This window comes from Gambusia affinis, linkage group LG04 (genome assembly GCF_019740435.1).
Source record: "Gambusia affinis linkage group LG04, SWU_Gaff_1.0, whole genome shotgun sequence".
Classification (NCBI taxonomy): Eukaryota; Metazoa; Chordata; class Actinopteri; order Cyprinodontiformes; family Poeciliidae; genus Gambusia; species Gambusia affinis.
The window spans coordinates 19780657-19806588 of NC_057871.1; the positions used below are offsets into that span (position 1 = coordinate 19780657).

Genomic DNA, 25932 nt, shown 5'->3' on the forward strand with positions numbered 1-25932 from the left:
CAAATAGTTTGCAAAAATAAAGAACTGTGTCATCAGCATAAAGATTGAATATACAGTTGTGTCGTGCAAATCCTTCTTCAGTGAAACGTCTTCTGCATCCCACGGTCAGAAGTAGTACTATGTTGGGGATCACTTTGTTGGCGTCAATATACTATTTCATAATTTTACAACTCTGATGCCTGTGTACTGTTCACTAGCTCAGTGAAAAAATAGGGTTTTGTGCCATATTGTTAAGTGCAAACTAAATCTGATTTGATTAGCTCTTCACCAAGTTATCATTTCCATTTGGGAGATTTTTCATGCTTCAAGAGTCTTGACGAAAAATATTTTGCTTTTTGGAATGTTAGGTGCAACACTAAAAATAAAAAAAGTTAAAAAGCAAATGTTAAAAAGACATTTACGAAGTCTGAAGAACTGTTGATCACATTCACAGATTACAAGAACCTCTCTCTACGAAGACGCAAGTAAGATGAAGGACGACCCATGACTTTTGCACAGCACTGAATCTCAGTCAGCAACATTTTACCTTGAAGAATACGTGAGTTAAAGCATACAAAAGATGTAATTTCCATTTGTCCAGGAGTTTGTGAACTCTCTGCTTAATCTCAGACTCAGTTCTGTTGCAATCTTGTGCAATCAATGTGGAGCTGACTGAGCCTGCGAGCGTCATTGCGTTAATGCCTGAATTAGCAGGTCTTCCCTTTTAGTTTTCTTACCAAGAACGAGGAAGAGTTGAATGAGGCGATGGAGATGGAATAAAGAATCTGAGATTTTTTCAGGGCCTTGAGCTCTTTCTCTCTGTAGCCCAAAACCTGCTCCAGGAACGCCTTCTCCCAGGCATAAAACTTCAGGATCTTTATTCCATTCAGGATCTCGTTCATCAGTCTGATGCGGCCATCCATGAACTTCATTTGGATCTCCTGTTGACCAGATGATAAAACTTTTACTCTTTTATTACCCATCGTAAGCCAAAGCAGTGAATTGACAAATACCACACCAAAGCGAGTGCATTCCTTTCAGTACACCAGCTTGTCTGCCCTCATAATAGCAGCACTAGTCTCCTCTGAACACCACAGAAATTGTCTAATTCGGTAGGAATTTGTTACTTGTAACATTTTAGTGATTTTCTTTTATTACAAGAAAACAACAAAGAGGCAGGAATGCGGTCTCTGCACTCAAGACAAATTTTTGATTAAACTGGCATCTAAATTTACAGAAGCCGTCTGTTGTTTTTCCAGAGAAATGAAAAATTATGTCTTGCTACTGCCCACCCTTTCCTGTCATTGTTTTTAAAGCGCCTTATATGAGCCAGACATCAAAAGGACAAGAGAGAATGTAGCACTCAGGCCAAACACCCACGCAGAGCTTCACCCACTATCTAAACCAGCTGTGGCATCCCCCCCACCAAACTCCCCTCGCCCTCGCGACGAGATCTGCCAGATGTCTGACTCGCTGTGGAAGGATTCCTGGCTTTACCTGGAGCTTGCTCCTTTTCTTTGCAATGAATCCATTGAGCGGAAAAATGAGAATGACAGTGGTGATTCCTGCCAAAGCAGACGGGCCTAGATGCTGGTGGGGGAAAAAAAAAAAGAAACGAAAAAGAAAAGCTGTCAAGACGTTGTTGAGCTAAACTGCATGAATGGAAGCCACTGAGAAAACATTACATTTCCACACACCTGCCAGAGGAAGAAGAGACAAAGAGCAATCTCGATAGGAGCCAGCCAGACAGCGTTAAAGTAGACCACAAAGTCCATGAGCTTCTGAGTGTCTGCCGAGACCAGATTCACTATCTCACCCACGGTGCAGGTCCTCCTGGCAGAGCTGCTTACCACCAGAGACTGGATAGACAGCAAGAGACTTTCATTTAACAATATCATTTTATATACTCCTGTAAAGACTACACAACATCAGTCACCCTTGTAAAAGCATTTAATCATACACCTTTAGCCGTTTTCAGCCTGAAACGAGACAAATCTCCTGTTTATGCCAAGAAGTAGTGGGGAGTTACTCACCTTCCTGTAAACCAAGCCCATAACAGCTGTCTTCACCCTCATGCCGACCGTGAAGCAGGTGTACATGTACTGGTGGTTGAAAAGGGACTGGAGGCAGGAGAGGAGGAACATCAAGGTGGCGTAGAAGTAACCCTTCCACAGAGGAGCGTCTTCATCCCTCATGAAGCCCAGAAGAAGACTGAGGACAAAGAGAAGTAAAACATGAATTGACTATTTTGTTGAAAACATTAAGAAACAAGGTGTGACAGTTCTTTGTCTTTTTTTTTTTTCTCTCTGGAAAACACGAAGCTAAGCAGACAGAAACAGGCTTGTATTGTGTCAACATCTCTTCTTTCCAGTTTGATACTGAGCACCGCTGTGGCTTCTGGCTGACTGGCCGGCTGGAAGCAGCTCGCGTTGCACAATGGCACTCCGGCTGCGGCCGGGCTGCACTCACACTTGGCCTGCGGCTCTCTTATTGTGGTCCGACAGCATTTCTGCCATTTAGAGCCCTTTCTCCGTTCCTCTAGCCCCGTCCTTCCTTTACTGGAGCACTCGGGGCTGTGGTCTCGCCTGCTCCTCTCACTCAACTCTACGACCGTAATTATCACTTCCACTGATTCGGCGCGCAGCATGAACAACAACATTCCAGTCTGATTGGTGGGGTGGCGAGGCAGCTGGTGGTGGGTCAGTCGTGACCTGTTTTCACCGCTGCCAGCTCTTGGTTTTATTTTTCTGATGAAGTTGTAAATCATGGAAGCACAAGTACTGGTAACCCCCTGGTAATTGTGCACAAAAAGTCTTGAAATAAAATAATATTTTACTGCACCAAGTTTGTTTTTTTTCAGTGGGGGAAAAACACTCACATTAAAACATAATGACTGCATTTTATTTTATTAATTCTTTTTTCTACAGAGTCACTATTGTTAGCCTTGTTTGCACTCCCAAGAGTTCCTTTAAAATGCATTATCCTGACATGCTTTATTGTTATTTTTAGCTAACTTTAGCTAACATGCAATTCAAGTAAGGGAGATGTGTGTTGACCTTCATTAGTGTAAGAAATAGCTGCCACCAAAAAAAAAACCTATCTACAGACACATCACTAATCCAACTGTTCAAAACATGGCTGCACAAAGTAAAGGAACTACAGTGCAGACCTTCATGTTGGACTCAACATGACTCCATAAAGACCAGAGATGTCTCTATACAATCACAAATGTAAAAGGGTTGATTGTCGTAAATGCTAAACTCTGAGTTTAACTAGAACTGTGTGCTGTGAAATTGAGATTGATCTTTACTGCAAGAAATTTGGGTCAAGTGGATGTGTGATGGGAAACAAAAGACTGAATGTGTAGAAGAGCTCCTAGTGCCTGATGTTGTGTACAGTAGAACTTATCTGGCATTTTCAAGAAGACACCGTCTATAGCTGTGCTTTTATCTATTTGTGTATCAGAACTGGGACGATCGGCTTTCAGCCAAGGATCTCATCTAAACTGAAATCTCAGTTAAGAGGAAATATGTTGATTTCTTTTCTTTTTCTTTTTCTTTTTTTTTTTTTTAGGTTGAAATAAAGTTTGGGCAGATTTTGTTGCAGCGTTCAGCACATTGAGTTTGTAGAACTCTAAATTATATTCATAAAGTTAAAGGCAGTAACTCTGTCCACATAACTTCCAGAGTTGCATGCATAAAACTAATTCCTGCAGTTGAATTTGTTGCTCATCTTTAGTTACGAAAAAGTAAGTAGCTTGTCGTTAAAATTAACAACAGCTGCTTCGAGGTACGTGGCACACCACAGATCGCTCATTGAGTAATATCAAATGAAAAATTTTATTTCTTGAAATTTTTTACCTCAAGACCTGAGGGATGGCGAACATGAAGGCGTCATGAAATATGATGCACAAGGTGCCTGTCAAGAAGTATGGGCCGAACTTGCGTGCCAGCGTCCTCAGCAGGAAAAAGCCAGAGCTCTGTTCCTTCTGCAGCTTCCTGAGGAGCTGAGCCTGGTCTGGCAGCCGGCTGCCCAGAGCTGCGCCTGACGCCAAGGCTTTCTGCTGCCTGCATGAGGGAGGAAAAAAAAAAAGAGCCCAAAAACAAAATAGTTACAGGCAAGAAATTTGTCTCAGAGATGCACAAAGCTGGTGTTGGCTGCTTGAAACAGACAGCAATAAAACGTTAGATTTTCCTGACATCACTGATTAACCAAGTAATTCATCAAGAGCTGTGGAAAGTATGGTTTGCAAATAATAATTACACTTTAACGATGGATTTTCAAAGGTGTGGATTATGTTAACGAGCTTTAAAAATGATTCAGGGTTCCTGTAATGACATTGCATTACCTTTGTCCTCAAGTGATTGCCTGCAAGCTTTTTTTTTTTAGATCCAAATGTTTGTCTTTGAGAGATCTTGATTTTCACTTAGGCGCAGCCAAATGTCTGCTCATTAAGTCAACTGGAAGCGTGCCAGTAGAGATATAAAACAAGATTATAAACCTGCACTGAATCTTTGGATGTGGACCTACGACAATAGTTTGAGCCTTACAGGCAAAAAAAAAAAAACAAGACTTATATAACATGTGTTCCTCTGTTGCCTGGCAAGTTTTTTCTTTGCAAAGAAGCAACAAACCAAATTCATAAACTTTAAAGGCAGCTAAGAGTTTTCATAAACTCTGACAAAGTAAGGACCAGATTTAGAGCAGATCAGATGTGTTTCAGTCTGCCGGGTCTGACAGAGGATTTGTATTTCACAACAGATGTTTCTCAAAGACCCAACGCAATTCACAGACCTGAATTTTCTTTCACTTTTCTGACATTGTAATAATAAACTCTAATACATTTTATTATGATTTCATATGCCAAGTGTGAGGACGGCCATAACATCCTTTTCGTGTAGAGTTTTGGGAAACATTCATGCTTCCCAGTGCAAGCAGGATACTGACTACTCACTACACTAGACTTGAGGAACTAAAAAAATATATCCTCACAGCATGATACCGTCACCACCAAACAGTTACGATGTGCAACCAGTACATTTTTTTTATGGTTTTCCTTTGAAAATTGCGTTTTTTGTGTGTCTCTGTAGTTCCTCCAGAATGATCACGGGCCTCCTGGCTTCTTTATCTAAATACCGTCTGTTAATATGGACAAAAACATCTTGTGACACTTTCCGGACCTTCTGTTTCTAACAAAAATCTTTCGAATCATTAATTATTTCCCTGTGTAGGCTGTCCCATAAAAATCCTAATGAGATACGGAGAAATGTGTAATTAAAAACAGTACAAAATGTAAAACGTGAATACTTTTAAATGGTTCTATATTCAATGTTGGAAATGGAATGGATCTCATATTTCAAAAGATTTCTTGTCACCTGAGCCACGTGCTTATATCAGTGAAAGTTGCAATGAAAAGCCAATGCTCTCACATTATGATCATCGCTATCGGTCAATTTCTAGTTCTCACTTTTGGAGCTTGGCGCATTCATCTGTCCAGTCCTGCTGAAGCTCGGCGATGATCTTGTGCGACGTGTCTTCCTTCCTCAGGGTCCACAGATCTTCTGCTTCCAGAGGGGTGCGATACCCTTTGACGACGAGCCTGAGAGAGGTTGCAATGCAAACACACCGAGGTGCATAATCAAAACACACATTATTGTAAACAAGTAAAAACTGCTGCCCGTAAGTGAGTCATTATGCGTGGAAAAAATTAGAGGTTTTTAAAAAACCATCTTACCCAGTGAACCACCAGAAGAGAATCTTTGACAGGAAAGAGGCATCTTCCACGGGACAAGGGTTCTGCAACAGATTAAAGACCAGACTTGATAGTTGGTTTTGGAGAAAATGCTCACCACTAAGAGGTTTTTTTGGAAGCACACGCAGCTGGCTGATGGTTGAATGCTGTGCTTGTGAGGGGTGTGTTTGGGGAATGCTTATGTCTGTAAACAGGCCGGTAAACTCAGGTGGTCCCGCTCTGTGGAGTGGAGGCCATGAACTCCCAGAGAGCAGAATAAATAAGGGGAAAGATGACGTTTTGAGGTCTAACGCAGACAGAGCGGGAATATGTCATCGCAAACTTTCCAACACACGGACACGCACGCACATACACACTTCATGAAGAAACGTTGTGTTTTTCTGACACAGACTTCATGGCATCTCCTCCTCCCTCCCGCCCCCTTCCCCCGGGTGTTTTCGCTCCTCATTATGACACTTTTGCTTTTTTATCTCCGGACTTCCTGTCTTCATGTGAGTAACTCTAACCAGAGCACAGGAAAGAGAGGAGGTGGAGGAGAAAAAACGAGGAGGACACGCCACTGGGTGTGTCCGCCACGCCAGACATTGGCTCTTGCACCCCACAGTTCCTCACCGCCAGCCGGGAATGGGTTAGGGACTTTTCTAGCTCTTCTGACGCTCTGTCACCAGGGAAATATAACATCACATGCCACTTTGATTGATAAGGAGCTCATTTTCATTCATCTGTCAGCTGCCAGGAGTCGAAAACTTTAGTCTGTCATGGTTTGATGGCACAGTGAGATCTGTGTTACGCAACGGCTTTCCTGTTGTGTGGCCACAAACTCCACACAGCTAGTCGCCATGTTATTTCACACAGCGGATGAGTTATTTTAAAGGTATGCAGGAGCTCCGTGTCAAACACGCATACACTCATTCACACTCCTCTTGCAGAAAGTTGTTAAGTGTAAGAGGAATGAGGGGGGAGGCGGACCACATCACTTCCTGCAAAAGGCAAAACTGTGTTGACAACAAAAGTAAAAAAAAGAAAAAAAAAGAAAACCCACAAAATAGCCACTTTGGTGTTTTTGCTTCCTGGGCATTGTGTCATCATAGATGTAATAACCGGAAGTGGGATACACTCATTTCAGCCTACCTTTTCCAAGACGGGTTTTCCTTGTGGAGGCTGATCCGCAAAACAGCACAGGAAGAGCTGGGCCAGTTGGATCGAGAAGTAGGAGAAGAAGGCGAGGTACCGTACAATATCAGAAGCAATGCCCTGAAAAATAAAATGCAGATTAAAGGAGCTGAAGATTTTTTAAATTCTGGGAATGACAAGTTTAGTCACTCTTTAATTTAGCTGAGTAATCTGGTGCCACTCAGGGAAGGAGACTTGCAGAAATGAAAATTGTGACATTATAGACTTGACTTTATTGTTTAATACAATAAAGTCTACATGCAAGGTGTCTACATGAGCTCACTGGCCACTTTAATAACTTGTTGGCACAAATGAGGAATCAGCCGCATGGCAGCAACTGAATCCAATTAAGCATCTGAACATGGTGAGGTTGACTTGGTGAAGTCCAAACAGAGGACTGGAATGAGGGAAAAGGGAGATTTAAGTGACTTCGAATGTGGCATGGTTATTGGTGCCAGATGGGCTGGGTTGGGTATTTCGGAAACTGCTGATTCACTGGGATTGTCAGGACTGTAAACCACCTTTTGGGTTTACAAACAAGCGGAAAAAGAGAAAATATCCAGTGATCTGCAGTTGTGTGGGCCAAAGTGCCTTGTTGATGTCAGAGGTCAGTGGAGAATGGGTGGATTGGTTAGACACAACTTGAAGGCATCAGAAGAGCCCAAAGAGCCACCCGTTTCTTTGAGCTATAGTAAGGCTGGGTCGTCATCACTGTGAGAAAACAGCGACTGCCCAACTTCTTACTCAAAATCTGAAGTAGACTTTTCCAAAGCTGATTTGGAAACTACTGCACCGAATGAAGGTTGACGTGTGACAGTACTGCAACTGGGTAACTACTGACTGCAGCTTCACAAGCAATTTATGTATTTTACAGCCTGTTGAGGAATCTGGACTGCTTTTAATCATCTTTCTTTCAAAGCTGAAAATACTTAGACTTATCAAATCTAAACTGAACTAACTTATTTCTGAAAAAAAAAAAAAAAAACCAAAAATGACAAATCTTAGCTTTTCCCACCAAAAAAATGTTGATTGTGGTGGCTTGTTATCACCTATTTTAATGCATCATTTTTGCCAACACAAACAAACACATAATAAAATACTGAAAACCTTCACTGATGTAATTATCTGGCTAAATGACTGCCGCAGGACTGAAACCAATAATTAGGTCAGGAACAAGCTGATGAGTTTTATAGTAGTGGCTCATGACGTTTTAAACAAAGTTTCTAACTTCCTGTTCCAGCTAGCTGTGCTGTGGTGCTAACATTAACAACACAAAAAAAATATTATTTTTTCACCAGTATTTTATTTCTACTTAATATTTTCATATAATTACTTTTATTAGTACTGCTTGACCAAAGTTAAAGTGGACTTGAGCTGCCATATATATCAGCCACCTCAATAGGGAGGAATGGTCGTTCAGCCACCGCTGTTGCTTTACTTCCTACGCTAATGACCGTAAACATAAACAAAATGTATTTTTAATACAATTAGGTGGTGCTTGGCTGTTTTTTCAACTTTCAGCTTTAAGAAAATTGAGAACATCCTGTAGAATATGGGATAATTCATCGCATGTCCTATTTTGTGTCCCATTTTGCAAAACCACCAAATTCCTCATATGGCTTTGGCTCGCCTTCCACATCGTACAGCAGTGGAAGGTTTAAATACCAAGATCACAGACTCAATAAAGATTAATTTGGACTTGTAAGCAACATCAGGGTGAAAACCCAACAGTTTTATTGGTGTACTTTATATAAATGAAGCAAAAGCTGGAGCTGCCTCTCAGTCACGCAAAGGGCCCGTATCTGCAAATAGGGAAATTGTGGTTTTACAAACCAGCGCCCACACTTTCAATCATGGGAGCAGCTTTAATATTAACCACTCAGAGGCTTTTATCAAAAGCAGGATGTGTATGTTATTCTTGACATACAGAATTTGTGGCTTCTGGCAGCATGCATTGTTTACCACTGGGTAAATGCTGTTGCCACAGCCAGCCTGTTGAGCAGCAGTACCAGCATTTGTGCGTGTGTGTGCGTGTGTGCGTGTGCGTGTGTGTGTGTGTGTGTGTCAAAGTGGCACCCCTTGTAAACAGTAAAACTCTTTTTTCACTGAGAAGCATGGTGCCATGCCCAGAAAGCAGATATAAAGGGGCCAAATGGATCTGGCCACACAGTGACAAACAGCCGATTCGGTCAGACAGCGAGTGGGAAAAATGTAGGTCAGGTGGCTAAGAATGGCCAAGGACAACAAAAATGAACCCTGTCAACTAGAGGCATCAATGCCATAACAAGAATTAGGGGCTTTAGTGGTAAATGTTAAAAATATGGTATTATGTGAGCTTAGATGTTGACAGGTAAGAAAACTGCCAAGCTGTGGTTCAACTTTTTCATCTTTGCATTAACAGTTAAGAATCCATTTGGAAATAGCAAGAAAGAGATCAATATATAAAGAAGTTAAAAACTGCTTTTTGGTGAAAATTTAGAGGTTGATATTATATTAAACTGATGTAGTTTGAGATATGTGATCGTGGTTCAAAGTCAAAGAAGAAAAGCTAAATCATACCTTGACCTATCATATTGTAATGCAATTGTAGTGAAAACATCCTGACTTTAATTTCAAAATTCACCCAAGTTTGCTTCAGCTATAATTTTTAATTTAACTTTTAATTAAGGTCTAATAGGCTTAAAGTAAAAAATATACATAATTTTGTTCTGATTCTACTCACTGAGGCTGTCCTCTGCTGGTAAGGTACTGACTACTTACCATCTACCCACAGAACCCCACTTTTACTTTATAGCAATGTTGGTATTAGCTATCTGGTCCTTTGTATCAGGGGTGTCAAACCCATTTCATTTTGGGACATAAATGTCCTTACAGGGTTGGCTGTGCCAGAGAGTATTGATAAAATACACTGTGGCATTATCCATCCGTCCATCCATTTTCTAACACCCTTGTCCCTTATGGGGTTGGGAGGGTTGCTGGTTCCAATCTCCAGCTACGTTCTGGGCGAGAGGCGGGGTTCACCCTGGACAGGTCAACAGTCTGTCGCAGACTGTGGCATTAAGAAAATGTTAAAATATTAATAGTAGTGCCTGCATTCAGTTTCCAAGATTGAACAATATTGAACCCAAATTACATCGATGTTTTTATGTTGATGTTATTTGGCAGAATACAGACAAAAATGCTTTCAATTTGATTCATTACCCTAAACCTATAATATTTAATATTTCACTTAAATAACTAATTATAAATTTATATTAGTATCTGTAATTTGACAAAATATAAAAAGACTGAGGGAATTAATACTTTTTCCAAGGCTCTTTTAGACTGCTGACATTCAAATGTGCATAATCTCGGTACGGTACCTGTTGCGTTATATTTAATGAAGGAAGGATGTTTCATTTAATAAGTTAGTGTTTGAAATTCAGACCTTAAGCAGTTGTTGTTACTAAAGCTTTAAAAGAGGCCCGTCAAGCCTAGAACTCGGAGGCTAAGAATATAGGAGGTGCCGGTATATGTCCACTGCGTTCACGTCTGTGGTTGCACAAAATGAAAATGTCTGCATCGAAGCTGCAAATGGCTTTGTATTATGTGTGGATGCATACATTTTCATCTGGATGTGTTTACAGCGGTGCAGCCCTATAAACACAGCGCTGACGTTTCTCTGGTCTGACCCTGGGCTGCCATGTCTCACCAGCGTTTATTCCAGGGCCATCATTACTTTCCCCCCCTAGCAGAGTGGGAATGTCACGCTGAGGACGATAAAACAGAAATATAGATGTGTGTTTTTATAGAAATGCAAATGCTACTGCATCACAACTGTGTGTATGTGTGTGTGCGCGAGGTGTGTGCACGCACGCGCTAACCTCTCCATACAACAATGATTGCAATGTCTGACAGGAGACACAGGAAGAAAGGGAGTACTTAAACGCTCACAGCCTTGACCAGAATTGGCAGTGTCATCCTCCAACACTTTGTGTTAACTTTAGCTTACCTTGGTTTAAACTCAGGCGAGAAATAGAAACTCTTTGCTGACACAGGGTATATCTCACACTGTGCTGCTGGAGTCTTGTGTCTAGACTTTTGGTAAGAATAGACCTGATTAGATATTCTAGCTCTTTGTTTTGACACCACCAGTTCATCGAGTTCAAACTGGACACACAAACAAATCCAGATTAGGCCATTTCCAATGACCTAATCTGGTCATTGGAATGCTCTTTTTATCTCTTCTGGCATTTTATCGTATTTTTAATGATTGAAATCATATATTTTGGTGTCTTTATATAGCCCCAGTTTAGGATTAAAAGTTACGTTGCTATAAATTGTACATATTTAACTGAAGTTTGTTTGAGTTGACTCCATTTTACTGCTATTATAAATTTTATATGTGCAAAATATGGTAGATTAGAACTATAATATGACTCACTTGTAAAAAATATTACACAGGGAAGCAAAGAGACTGAATCAATTGCCCATCCTTAGTTAGAAAGAACAAACAGTGGGGTGTTTCTACCTACCTCATCTATGGCCAGCTGGATCTTTGCTCTTAGAGGCACCAGAGAACAAACAACAGACAAGACCCAGAACAAGAAGAGGAAAACGGAGGAGCGACAGCCTCTTATTCTTTCCAACTGGATGATGCATAAGGCCAGGATCTGCAGGAAGACACAGAAAGGAAACAAGATCTTGAATTATTCAGTCTGGGAATGGAGGGATATAAAAAGACACTCTATAGCAGCAACTAGTTGCACAATATGTAATACTGGGTTTAGGTAGACTTATCTCTAAGCTGTACTCTAGAGAGGTACTTTTCAGAAGGGGAAAATATTTTGATTTATTTTGATATTTTGCATATGCATGATGGTGGTTTTCTTTAAAAAAAATGAACATGGGTCTCTGGGAATTCCCTTTCTGCAGACTGAAACGTGATTTGGCTGACATTCATACATGCCCGGTAGGCCGCCTGCCTCGCACACATTTTTCAGTGGAATCATAAGCAACACTAAAAACATTCTTCACCTCAATGTTTTTTTCTTCGTTTTTTCCAAAACAAAACCCCCGATTTAGTTCTCAAAAACACCACCGTGTGTGCATCATTGACGGAATCATGCATTTTCCTGGGGAGGACTATAATCTGCCCCTCCCCACACAGCGGTTAGCTGAGTGAGTCGTCATGTTGTTTCTCCAGAAATCACGGAGTGCGGAAAGAGTTTTGAAATGAACGTTGTGTCGCTAACTTATGGACGAGCCGCCGCTCTGTCTTTTTATAAGTTCAGGAAGCTTTCTGAGTCATTTTTGTCAGCTTCAACTATGGTATTTGGAAATATAAAAGATGACGGTGAAGGTTAGCATGGCAATATGAACAGCATTAATGTTTTTGTATTTTTTCTGCATGTACTAGCCCTGTCAGCTGGTTCTTTTTGCAAACATTTGGAGAACTTTGACCTGCTGTAGTTGGACCATTTGAGTCAGCTGTGTGTGAACAAAGAACTGGCAGCTCACCGGCTCTGGAGGACTGTGACTGGACCATTGACGTGTTTAATATCTTTTATGCACTTGCAAGAAATGTGCATTCTTAATTAATTCATAGGATCAACGACAGAATTTCTGTTAACACTGATATCTGTTTATGTCCACATGAACAAGTAAATATCAGCAGGCGTTCTCATTTGGCTTAGTGCTAAGTCTGACTAAGTAGGAGCGATTTAATTTCTCAACTACACCAACAGAGATTTAAAACTTCAATAAATTACGTAAGTCTTCTGACATACTCATTCTACAGTTTAAAATATTCTGAATAAAATACCTTGTCAGGCTTTCCCTGTAGCGTCAGCTTTTTAGCCTATCAGATATTGAGTCATATGTTAGATTACACGCGACTTGATTTATTACAGTTTGCGTAATGTAGAGGACGTCAGATCTTACTGGATTCACAAATATTATTATGCGCTTTCACTTCTGGTTGAGCTGGAAACTTCCTTTTTCAAGGCCCTAAGACAACATGGCTCCTTACGGCGCTGGGATCGGGGATGAAAGCCAGGCTCCTTTCTGCTTTTAGCCTCCTGCTCCGACTCCCCTGCTGCTGCAGAGATCATCTCTGTTTGTTTGTACAACTAGCTCGATCGCTAAGGTCTGAAACAAAACCCCGTCTTCTAATTAAACGGGAAGTGTGTTGTGCAATAGCGAGGAACACAGGCTTTGCGTCATTGAGTTACTGATTTTAGCTGATGATGGTGTCTATTTCTCATCTGTAGTAAGTTAACCATATACTTTAAACAAAAAGGGGCAACAAACAGAGTTGGTCTGTTTCATCTCCTGCAAGTAGGGAGCAAGATGCTATCTTAAGCACCGAGAAGAAAACTCTGTCTTTTAATAAGGACAAATTTGGCAAGTGAAGGGAATGATTGGTGAGAGACTTTTTTTTTTTTTATTTATTTTTTTTTTTACAGGATATCGCGGCTGTCTGTCCTTTAGCCTCCTGCTGTGACTAATTATATCCATGAAATAGAAGATCTTTTTTGGGGCGCATCCCTAAATACAAGAGGCGTCTCAGTGTATTTTTGTCCAAACGCGTGCCGGTGTTTACTCAGTCGTCTGAAAAGACCACAGGTCAGTAAAAGCGTCTGACCTTAAGAGAGGGAGACTGAGCAGGACCTGTATGAGTCTGCAGAGAGAGAGAAAGCTTTGTGAGTGAAACTCTGCTGCTCTCTTTGGACTCTTTGCAGCCATTCAGCATGGTCTGTTGCTGTTTTGTAGATTTTGCATCCACTCCTGCCAAAGCATAAACAACATTTTAACTTGTCATGCCACCCACGTGAGGCTGCACCACTCCTCCCTCATTTTGCCTACACATACAGGTTAAGTGTAATTTTACAACTACTGGAAATGAGTAAGATCCACGTTTTGAGAAACAACTGCAACTAAAACCTTTCTCTGATTGCATACTAGCCCTTATTTCCTATAAATATTGTTGTGTGTCCCAGCCAGCCCTCATGCCACCCTGACGCAGGTCACAGAGGGCGTGGTGGTTTCATTCAGGATGTACAGACGTAGAAGATAAACAACATCTGTTGGGAGTAAATACTTTTTTCACAGCTCCAGTCCCCTCCGAAAGCATGTTTACCCCTTTGACTTTTTTCACATCTTGTTCTGTCGACGAAGTCTGATTTATTTTACTGATGTGTTAGTTAGACCAGTCCAGGTTAGAGCAAGACAATGTCTTTCTAAACCTGTGTATTTCTATCTGACCCTGTTTACTCTTAAAGCCCCAAATAAAATACAGTTTAGTTTATTCCCTTCAGAAATCACCAAATAGTAAACGGAGAACTAAATAATATAACACAGATTAATGGGACATTAAAACAGAATGACTTAAAGAAATGATTAAGAAGTGAATATTTGAAGTCTGATTGAAACCTTTGTGATGGAAATGTTCTTACTTTTTCATCTTTCTGTTTTTGTTTAGTTGTGTTGCCCTCTTTTTAGGTTTTGTTTTAACAAAAGTGTTAATTCAAGCCCCTTTTCTCCTGGTTTTTATTTCAAATAGGTAAAAAACGATAAACAATAATCATCGTCATCGGTTGATTTGAAACATTTATACCACGATGCGTTTTTCAGTCACATCGCCCAACCTGACTTGGAAGATTCTGATTACAATCTGATGGAGATTCATCTATTTTTCAGAAATGTTAGTCTGTGGCCTAAACGATTATCAGCAATATTTTCAGAGAATTTAGTTCTATTATCAACTCTAAATACAAAGGCAGACTGCATGTTTCATATGAAGTATTTACCAAAATAATTGAAAACCATGAATCAGTTTCCTCCACTTTAAAATCATGTATTTCTTTGTTTTGGTCATTCCAGAAATGTTGGGGTTTTTTTTTTAAGTCAAAACCCTTTCACAAGGCGCTGTAGATCTGAATACCTGACCTGTCTGAACTTTCTTCAGATACCGTAATGCATATAATGGACTTTGGGAGTATGGCCAGGAACGTGTTCATATGTGGAGAAAAACAATTGTTTTTCTTTCTGCTGAGGCGGTAAAATGAACCACATTACACCTTAAATACAGTTCAGGGCAGAACAATGGCGCTCAGCACCTCCTGTCCAACTGTACACCTGTAAGCTATAAAAAGACTAAAGCCGTCTGTGTAATTAGGGTCAACACAGACTACAATTGTATATCTTAAACTTTATATTTGGTGGTTTTATGTTGTTTTTTTTTGTAAGACAAACCAAACAATTGGAGGAAGACCCAGTGACAGGAAAGCCAGTTCATCTTCATTAAATACAATTATAACGTGAACTTTATCTCGATGCACCGTTGTGATTGTACTGTTGAGCTGCAATTCAGTTCCTTCTGTTTCAGACTGCAGTCCTGCAACTAAAAGTGCTGATCCTGTTTGTTTTAGCAGCATTTTCTCTCACAATATCCAAAATATCTGGTTTTAATAACTGTGTGTTTTTCCTTGTGACATTTAGAATGGTTTTTCATGCACTGGAACTTTACACATACGTACTTTACGCTGACTCCTAATCAATCTGTAACAGATGTCATGACATTTGTACTCTGCACTCTGATGATTGATTATCCAAAATGTGTAGTGTTTACAGGTCACTGCTATATTTACATAGTCTGTGACACTTTAAGTCCATACCTGGTTAGGCATGTTTGCACCCGAGTGGCTGGTGAGCACACCGTGTTCGCTCTGTGTGCAACCGGCAGGATGCAGAGTCAAATATTCCCGCAAGTTTTCTGTTGCTCGCAGAAACTCAGTAAGAGTGAGAAGTAATAACTGTCAGGCACAGTTCTGTAGGTGGAGCTTTTTGTTTTTCAAAAGGCAAGTGAGGTCATGAGGTCACATGAAGGCATGTGAGGTCTCCTTTCATGGCTCTATAAAAAATAATAGCAATTTGGTCCGAAAATGGACAATGGTGGAAAAACATGTGTAAGAAAAAAAAAAGAGACTCACAACTTACCACTGTCATGCTACGTATGATGGGGCTGAGTAGGAAGACCATGTGGTGCTGGATGTCTTGGCTCCTCTCCAGCAGAATGTAGAAGAACTCAACAAAACCGAATGAGGCCAGCAGGAAACCCAACACCTGAGGGAACAAAAAAAAACAAAAAACAAAACAGGTTAATTGCCACTAAGAGTGAATCTGTCAACACATGTTTCTCTTTTTCTTTCTTTCAGCTGGACCTGTGAGAAAATATAACCTGTCCATTAACCTCTGAAGGTAAGCAACAGCCCTTCCACTTCCACACAACCAACCAAGGATTAAGCTGGTTTAGTAATGGTTCATGCAGGATCAGCACAGGGGTGAAATTCTTAGCACTGCTGCCCTACAGCAAGAAAGGTCTTAAGTTTCCATCTATGAGTTTTACATGTTCCACCAGGTCAACTAGTCTTCCAAAAACATGAAGGTCAGGCTAGTTGACCTGTCAGAATTGCCTTTGTTTAATGTGTGGTTGTGTGTCCAGTTTTTCTATGTGTTTGTCTGTGAATGCCTATCTCACTCATTGACTGCTGGACGTAGGCACCGGTCTCTTTCCAGTCCTGGAGAGATTAAGAAAGTGTAGAAAATGGGTGGATAAATGTCTCATGCACAGTTTTCACAGTGAAACAAACTTCTAGGTGTAAAGGTTTGCTTGTATGGTTGCCTGTACTGTGTGACTAGTTGCTTGCCCTGTGAAGGACCGGCGACCTGGCTCCCAACCGTTGACCTCTCAAGATAAACAGCAGTCCTTCCAGGCCCCTGCGACCTGGAGAGGATTAAGTAGGATCAAAAGATGAGTGGCTGGAATCTCACCATCTTGGCAGTGCAGAGGCAGGACATCTGGATCCATCCGCGGTCATGGCAGTAGAGATGAACACAGTAGAAAGGAACCAACAACCACAGGTAGACGCAGGGGACCCACACCAGCACTGTGTTCTGGAAACACTGAGTTAGGTCGGGGTTAGCTGTGTACCAGGTGCGGTTCCAGTCCTGAAACAATGAGGGGGAAAAAAAAAAAAAAAAGAATTGCAAAGAGTTTGGTCAAGGGAAAAGACCCAGATTTTAGTCAGCCATGTTAGCTATTACTTTTTAGTTATTACAAACTCTCTGTGCAAATTAGGCACAGTGGAAATGTTTTAGACTTTAGTGCAGCTTGTGAATTGAGAGTGAGCCAGCTAGGAACCAAAAATATTTGCTGGATCCTGACGATCTTAGCTAGAAAGAAAAAGCTAAGTCAGTTTAGGGAGAGTTCTGACATTTCTGTCCGGTCGGCCTTCAAAGTAAGAAAATCCGGTGTAAAACTGCTATAAAAACTACAAGCAAAAAGTGGCAGAACTTGGTTTGTGATGTCTTTGTTTAAAACAATATGGTGGGATAAGTGGCTTGTTGTTCTCTTGCTTCCCTTGTTTATCACTTCACTTGCCTAATGAGGGGCAGGGTGTCTGGCTGTGCTAACGAGACTGCCCTGCGGAGTCACCACAGGAAGCGGTTTAAGGCTCCGAGCATGGCAGTGGAGTCTAGTCCCGCTGGTAGACTCCCAACTAGGATGAAGCGGAGTAGCCACAATTGGTGGCAGCTGTGTGGTTATTATGTAACAACCCTCCTCCCACAGAGAACCAGCGCAGGTGAGTCAGGCTTTGCTCCTTGTAGCATGTTTGAGGATTTACCAACAATTGGTACCGCTTCTTGTTTCTGAAACCACAAGATCTGAACGCAGAATCTGCCCAAAGGACGAGACACACTGAGAACATTCACAACTCTTCAAATCTGAGCTCATTAAAGGTTTTGCACCGAGAAACCGTTTTGCACGTACACGTAGGTGAACCCTTGAAAGGACTGCCCAAATCTAAATGAGTGGGAGGCTACTTTCACAGACCCTTATGACTCCTGTGGTTAGTGGCAAGTAGATGTTCAAAGCCCTTTTATGAAAAAGTCCAACCGGCCACAACTTAATCCAAACACTTTCTTCTGCATTTTGCTCAACCCTCGTCCCGTTTCTCACCCTTTGCCGAAGTGGTTTCTGTAAACTTGCGTATGCCAGGAGCTACTGCAAGGCGTCTATTTTTACTAGACAAACACAGTGATGTGAAAGTGGAGAGCAGAGACATCTTCTGTGCCACTGCAAAGGTGCTGAATTCATATTTTTACAAATTCACCATTTTGAAACCCTTAGAGGCAGAAGACTGGTGAAATCCACAAGGATTTCCAGTATCTTTGCCTATAAAAACTGCATCAGGCAAGTGATGTGTCAAAAAAAGAAAGACCTGTTAATTTAAGAAATGTCCATCTTTCTGTCAACTCTTATGTCAGCAATGCCTTTCCTGTGATTTAAATTGCAGGTCAGGTTGAGTAAAGAGGGAGAAAATCAATATTTAGATATCTTACTGGACTAAAGTTTTTTTTTATTATTAGCACACTCAAAGAATTTAGGCTTATAGTTCAGACAATGTAGAAGGTCAAATCCATATTTTTTTAGTTCAGTTCCAATTCTTTATGTGTTTTGCATTTATAACCCATTGCTACTTTTGGCACCTCAAAGAAAATGGATGACATTTCATTGTGATGTTTCGAAAATCAATTTGACCTAACCATACTGGACGGTTGGACAGAAAGTACAAGTAGTGTTAGCATATTTAGTTGTGTTGTTTTTCACACTCAAAGTTCCACATGAGTCTAAAAGGTCGTTCCTGAGAGATTTCTAGTTATATTAAATATCTAGAAGACAAGCTGAGAGGGACGGTAGCTCGCAGTAGCACTAGAACACATACTTTGTTGTAGTTTTTATCATTGAAAAATCTGTATGAGACTGATGGGTATTTCTGAAGAAGTTCCAACATTTAGAAGGCAAGGTCGCACATTGATACACTGAAAAGTACCATATTTTCTGGACTATAGAGTGCACCTTACTATAAGCCGCACCCACAAAGTTTTTTTTTTTTTTTTAAACTGGAGAAGTACATATATAAGCTGCACCGGGCTATAAGCTGCATGGTTCAAATCGTGGGAAAAAAGTGGCGGCTTATAGTCCTAAAAATACGGTAAAAATCCATCAATGTGCTGTTTAAGTTGTTCAGAAAGATTCAAGCACCCAGACGTCTCTACACGTTGAGAATTGGCCTCATTTATCCCACCCAGCTTCTCAATTCAGAAATCTTGCACTATCAGGGGGAGAAGCTCAAAAGTATGAATAACGCTGATGAAAGGTTAAAATGTTGCTGTTTGAAAGCTTACTACCATTGGTCTTTTTCCTGGAAAGAGGATTGATTGTGCTGTTTAGCAATCGAGGTAGTCTTAGCCAGCTAAGTATCTGCAAGAAGGTGTAACATTGGACAGAAAAGTGGCATCAATATTACTAGTTTCTACTTGACTACCTTCCTTGTGAAACTATAATTTTGTGACATCCGTCTATAACGCTGGCGTCGTTGGCACCGTCACTGCAGCAAGCTCATCCAAATACAGACACACTGGCAAGACCGATGTGTGTTTGTTATAGATGAACATGGAGAAAATAAAAATCCACAAATCCTAGAGCACGAGCTTGGCTCAAAATGTTTCTTTAGAATTCCTTTCAATTATTTTAGCTTCTCATTAGGGGATTAGTGGAAAATCTCGTTTTTAGCCGATAAATCAACAGCAAAGAACATTTTGCCCTCCACCACCTTGCAGGTAAACTTACATCAACTGAGACTATGGTATCAACTTTAAAAACACATTGTTTATGTTAGTACTTTGTTTCTAGAAATCATGTGATTAAATGGCAGAGACTGACCTCTCACTCTCTCTGTTTTCAGATAAGTGATGTTATCTTTTCCACATGTTGCATGCTTTGTAACAGACCAGACTAAATGGCATTTAACTTCTTTCCAGGCATGTTTACCTATTGCAGAAAACAATTCTTCTAGCTCGGCTCACTTGTGAAGTGTGTGAGCAGAAACATTGCGTGAAAGTATTTCAAAAGCATGTAAGAAGGTTGACTCAGTTCATGACTCAAAGTACTGTGTGCGGCAAACATAGCACAAAAAAAAAAAAAAAAAACATGTTACAACATCCAGCACACTGTCACAGATGTAACGTCAGCATGTTTTTGCAGTTTCATGCAAAAGTAGCGTGCACATGATGAAACACGGTTTGCGCTTACTTTCTCCACAAAGCATGATGACCACTGTTTTGATGTTTTGCAGAAGCAGAGACAAAAGCATTAGCTGTAATGAGATCCAGAACAAAATAAAACGGGAGAGGGGGTATGTTGGGAATGAGTGCTTTCATTTCCAGCTGGCTCACAGCTATTCTGCTATTTTTTTTTAGCTAAGATCCATAATGTGGAGGTTTACTAATAAATGAGACTTAAAAAAAACAAACATTTTCCAACCAACATAGCTTGTACTATTTGAGTTCTCATTAGTCTGCATTTCAATGATTCAAATCTCAGTGCGGAGTGATGGGCAAAATACCTCCAAGGCAGATTATGGATAATCTGTCTTGTTCCCATTCACACATGCAACGACCTGAGAATGCTTTGGTAATTTTTCATTGTACACAGATGAGCTTTGTAAGATCTTGTATTGAAATTTCTTCTATGCTGTACAAGATTTATGGTTATCAGTGTTGCTATGACAGTTATTGGTGTTTTCTGAAGCTTTTCAGGTAAGCAGACAGCTAATGATAAAAAAAAAAGAATGATACAGATGGAAGATGGAATCATTTAAATCTTGAAGATGATGCACGATTAGAAAAACAACCAAAGATTTTAATCCCAACAATTTTTCTCCTCATTCAATCTCAGAAACAAACCCCCGATATTTAAAAGCAATTTCTGTACATGTGACAGAAATTCAGAAAGAAGCGATTAACCGAGCTGCATATGGTTTGACTCTTAAGACTTTGAGGCAGAAAAAACACCCAGTGAAGAAATGTGACTCCAGGGTCAGCAAACACATCAGAAACTCACCCACAGAGGGTCCAGGCCACTCAGTCTGCAAAAGGCGTCCATCCACTCGCTGGTTCCTTCCACCACGGCGCTCTGCTCGTTTGGGTCGATCAGGCCTTCTCTCCACTCAGCAAACTTTGCACACACTCTCACACTCTCTCTCGCTCTCTTTCTCTCTTTGCACCACCACCAGGATATCAATATATATACATATATATGTGTGTGTGTGTATGTGTTTAATTCTGATCTCTGATTGCTCTCTTTTCCTAGTGGAAGCACTGTGAGTGTCGAGCCTCGGTGTTTCTTAGTGTGTGCTTCAGCTTTCCTTTAATGAAACATCTTCTGTCTGAATGAAACACTTTTCTCCCTGCCACCCTGACTGTAACTGCTGCTGCCCAGAGATCCGGTGTCTTTCTGACTCCCAGTCAGCCTGGCTGCTGCTTATGAGTGAGTCTCCTTGCCGGGTGGGTGGAAATATTTCTCTCTCTCTCTCGCTTACTCACTCACTCAATCGCTTACTCACACCCCTCTCTGCTCTCCCACATTTACTGGTTTTTGATCAAAACACCACTTCCCTCAATGGGATGACAGTCCCACACCCAGACTCACTCCTCCCATTTTGACTCTCTGCCCCCTCACCTCCTTTCTCGGTCCTTCTCTCGCCCACTTTCCCCACATCCCAAACAGACCAGTTGTCTGGCCACAAAGTGTCTGGTTGAACACAGAAATACCCTTTAAACAGAGACGAGACACACTCCAATAAACGCCGTGCTTATAGGATTTGTTCTTCATATAAATCCGAGATAATAGCAAGTAAAGAAATTTGTCTTGTATCACATTTGTGGCACATAGTTTAAGTATCTGAGGAAAACTGTAAGATGTTTTTTTTTCTCTTTCTCTTCAGAAGAAGAGACATAAGATTATGCCTTACAAAATGCACCTTAGACATTTCCGCAATTCGTCACATTACATTGAGAAACGTCAACATGTTTTTAACGGGACGCTCTGCAACAGACCAACTCTATGTAAAATAGAATTATGAAGTGTGTTCACTTCCCTTCTGCCCTGAAACACACAAAGGAAATTCGGTGGAATCGATTTCCTTCTGGAGTCAACTAACTAGTAAAAAGGGTCCATCTGTGTGCAACTTAATCTGAGAATAAACTCAAATGTTCTGTGAAGGCCTTTCACTGCTCAGTTCGTCCATCCATCCATTGTCTAAACCAGAGGTCGCCAGCCCTGGTCCCCAGGTTCCGCTGTCCTGCATGTTTTAGGCGTTTCCCTCCTGACTCACATCTGGCCTAAATGAATGGGTGATTAACAGGCGTCTGCAGCAATGGCAGGCATGCAAAGCAGGTAATGCAGTCATTTCAATCATCTGCGCTGGAATGGGAATCGTCTAAGACAAGCAGGAGAGCGACTTCTGGGGACCACGGGGTTGGGGGCCTCTACCCTACCCTTTCAGGACAACACAGAAACACATCGGACAAACCGAAATGCACATTCACACCAAGAGCAGCTTAGAGTAACCAACTGACAGTCATTAAAACGATGGAAACTTGAACTGTGAGGGCGAGCCGGAGTACCTGGAGAGAGCCCAAACAGGCACAACGAGAACATTCAAACTCCATGCAGAAAGACCCTAGGAGGGGATTCAAACCTTGGACCGTCTCACTGCGAGGAAGCAGTGTTCCAGTTGAGTCACGGTGCAGCTATGTCACAACTTGTCTGAGCTAAATAAAAGCGCAAATAAAGTGCAAACCTACCAAGGTTAAGATGTTGTCTTGGGTTCTCTCAATCTGTCTTCCTCTCCTCTGTTTCTATCTCCCATTCAGCTTCATTCCCCACCTTTCTTCCATTCCTTTTGCCTTTCTTTCCCATCTCTGTATCCAGTGCCTTTGAAATAAACCCAAAGCAATTTCTAATAAATTGGTATGAATGTATACGGGAATCAAATGCAGCAGAATTACAGCGAAACCCGGAAAGCTCCACTTGTGAATGTAAGTCTATTGGCATTCAGACAAACTCTCTTTTCAACAGTCTGGCTTAATATTCTGACCTTACACATCACATTTTCATCAACTGTAAGCAGAACATCTTCATAGGTAACTGAAATAAAGGGTTGAAAACATCAACTCAAATGAGTTACTCAAATGTATTATTTTTTCACTGATACTCTAATTTGTTGAATGGATCTGCAATAAATCAACCAGTGTACAAGTATCTTCTGATATTACATTAATGTTTCAGGATTTAGACTGAGCGGAGTAGGTTGAGTCTCCTCACTGATGCAAAGCATCACATGCATTTCCGGGCATTGCAGAACTTGCTGACACTGTGAAAAATAGATTGCATTTGGTTAATTAGTCACTCCGTTAGACTAGAACCTGCACTGTAAGTGGAAAACATGAAGTCATTCCACAGCATTTCGTCAAGACATCTAGTTCAATTGGATCATAAGTTTTAAAAGTCTATGTTCCTGTTGGAAAATCTGGGAAATGTGAAATTTTGGCAACTCAAAGTGAAATTGCTTCTTGGAAAAACAATAACAAGAGAGCAATTTTATCTTAAAAAATACAACAAAACTACATGAAAATCTGCCCCTTTAATTATAGTCACTCTTTAGTAAAGACATAAACACGAAGGAATGTCCTCAAAGCTCTTTGTTGTCTGCAGAAATACATCGCCACATGGAGAGATGCTGCTCAGTCTTGCTAGGAGTCGGGGAAAACTTCAGCTGTGCAGGAAAATATGACAGCGTCTGGACTGGGACTGACACCACCACCAACATCATCGTCATCACCGCAGAGAAGAAACATGGAAAGCTTGGCAAGGAGGCAGACCACCGCTGGGGCTTGGTGTCTCGTCATGTGCAAATATGGGATTATTATTCTTTTTAAAAAAAAAAAAGTTAAAGAACTCATCACTTCATGTTTCTGCTCCAGGCTAGCTAGTGCCTTCAGTGCAGTAATTCAACTAACTTCTGCAATACAACGGAAGAGGTTACACAACAAAAGCCAGGATTTAGATGTAACTTAGTGCTTTTGTCTTAAAGTGACATTTCAAGGTGTTTTATGAAAGTAGTATAAATCTAGGTTACAGTCCCTTGCCGTTTTGGATTCACCAGACCAGAACCCCCTTTTCTAAATATTTGCTGTGTCTACATGGCTTGTGCCAAACTGCAAACTGAACTTATCATGGCTTTCGTTCAACAATAGCTTTCTTTGTGCCACTCTTACATAATGCCAGGCTTTTAAAGTGCACAGCTAAAAATGATTATCTTGACATAGCAGAGTTGTTGTTAACTAAGCTCTTCCACAAACATCTGGGCAGTTCACAGAACAGCTGCATTCATTCTACAATTAAATTACCGTACACACTATTCTATGACCTCTGAGCAAGTTGGTTAAGCTAGATTCAACTTGGATGTTTCAGAGTTAAGAAAGGTGAATCGAATTTTTGATTTTTATTAATAAAACATTCTGAAAAACACCTATCATGCTCCTGCACATGCACTACTTTATGTTAGCATTTCACATAAAATCCCATTTGAACATACTGCCGTTTACAGTTGCAAAGTGACAAAGGTTACTATTACTTTCACAAGGCACAGTAAATGAGGTTCGGGTACAAATGCATCAGTGCGTCTTTGACAGAAATTTAAATAAATAAGGCGTGAACAGTCTATTGCTATTTCTCCCACAGTGTTGCAGTTACAGAGAAATGGTCTGAAACACCACAGACACTGAGGTGTGAGCGGTGTGTGTATGTTAATGTGGCGCGACATGAAATGTTTACAGTCCCCCAAAAATTTATGTAGTTTGGTGACTAAGAAACAAAAAGCTAGCGTGTGGGTTATTTGTTTTTTTAATCCGTTTGTCTCCTCGTTAGCGCTGGCCAGTTGATGTCATTTAATGGAGTCCTATAAATAGTTCTCCTCCGAATCATGGTTGCACACTGTGTCTTGAAGCTGCCCTGACTTCGGTTCGTAAATGCTGCCTACGGAAGGCTTGTTAGTGAAATGTACACATATATATTTTATGTGCTTCCTGAGTGGAGACGGGACTAATTCCTCCCCTCTTGGGTTCAAAATATGTATATAAAAAAAAACCCTCTTTATGACTTTGAGCCAGGACTCCTCAGCTGATCATTCCCAGACAGGGCCTTGAGGTTGGAGGTGGTGCAATTCGTGGAAGAGAAAGTAGCACAAAAACAACTTGCACGCAAACTTGTGCACATGCAGTGACAAGTTTGGCCCCCCTACCATCAGCTCGCGGGAGAAGTGCGCGAGCTGATGGTAGGGGGGCCAAGCCCAGAACGCGTGCAGAAAATATCCGATCCTAAAGGAGATTCGTTAAAGCCAGATGGTCAGACTGTTTACACCAGCGCAGAAAGAGAAAGCAGAGAGCGTGGACCCAAAGGGAGACTGGACCTGGAGCGAGGCCATGTGCGGTCATGGCGTGTAGTAGTAGTAATGAGGACCCGGCAGGCGGTGGATGGATGCAGAGGTTGTGCTGAGGGGGTGGCAGTGCCCCAGCCAGGCCATGGCTGCGTGGTGGTTAACCAGTCTGGGTCACCTACACTTCCTCTGGCCTCCCGCTCTCTGGGAGGAAAAACAGTCTAGTCAAAATAATGGTGTCATTTTGGCTTCTTACGTTTGAGCAAGAAGGCGGTGAGGGGGTGGAGGGTAGAGACAGATTTAGAAGCAGCAAAGCAACAGGAGGGGCCAGAAACAGTTGAGGAGACAAGCAAGCAAAATATCTGTTCAGTGTTTTTTTTTTCTTCCTTCTACTTCTTCCTCTCTTTCTTCTTCTTCTTCTTCTCACAACTCTTTAATTAACTCTTAAATGAGTGTCACAGCTCCAGTGCAGCCTGTAAATTCAAATGCGTCAACCTACGCATGCAAAAAAAATGGCATCTTCCGCTGCCCTTCCACGCAGAGTCCTAACCTGTCCTCACCGTTTCAGTCTGGTTGATCTTTGACTACGACCCGCTTCCTGTCTGTCAGCAAGACTGCTGTGCTGTGAAAGCGGAAACCAACATGAGTGGGGAGGGAGGACAAGTTTGACCTCATCTGTGGATCTTTGTGCATCAGATCCGT

At 41.2% G+C, this 25932-nt stretch overlaps 1 protein-coding gene and 1 long non-coding RNA gene across 2 annotated transcripts in view; one reads left to right on the forward strand and one right to left on the reverse strand.

Moving 5' to 3' along the window:
* Positions 1 to 21250, reverse strand: part of abcc6a (ATP-binding cassette, sub-family C (CFTR/MRP), member 6a) — a 31082-nt gene extending 9832 nt beyond the window's left edge. The window contains exons 1-12 of the mRNA XM_044113674.1: positions 20853 to 21250; positions 16718 to 16894; positions 15884 to 16009; positions 11419 to 11556; positions 6863 to 6985; positions 5714 to 5775; positions 5447 to 5578; positions 3840 to 4046; positions 2013 to 2190; positions 1677 to 1838; positions 1477 to 1569; positions 717 to 920 (exon numbers count right to left, since the gene is read on the reverse strand). Of these exons, the coding sequence (XP_043969609.1) occupies positions 717 to 920; positions 1477 to 1569; positions 1677 to 1838; positions 2013 to 2190; positions 3840 to 4046; positions 5447 to 5578; positions 5714 to 5775; positions 6863 to 6985; positions 11419 to 11556; positions 15884 to 16009; positions 16718 to 16894; positions 20853 to 20894 (1644 nt within the window). The 5' untranslated portion in view covers positions 20895 to 21250. The remainder of the gene's footprint in view (positions 1 to 716; positions 921 to 1476; positions 1570 to 1676; positions 1839 to 2012; positions 2191 to 3839; positions 4047 to 5446; positions 5579 to 5713; positions 5776 to 6862; positions 6986 to 11418; positions 11557 to 15883; positions 16010 to 16717; positions 16895 to 20852) is intronic.
* On the forward strand, positions 11944 to 23727 carry LOC122829254. Its single transcript, XR_006370342.1, has 3 exons — positions 11944 to 12245; positions 16102 to 16144; positions 23508 to 23727. It is a non-coding gene; the product is annotated as an uncharacterized LOC122829254 (long non-coding RNA).
* Positions 23728 to 25932: the final 2205 nt, after the last annotated feature.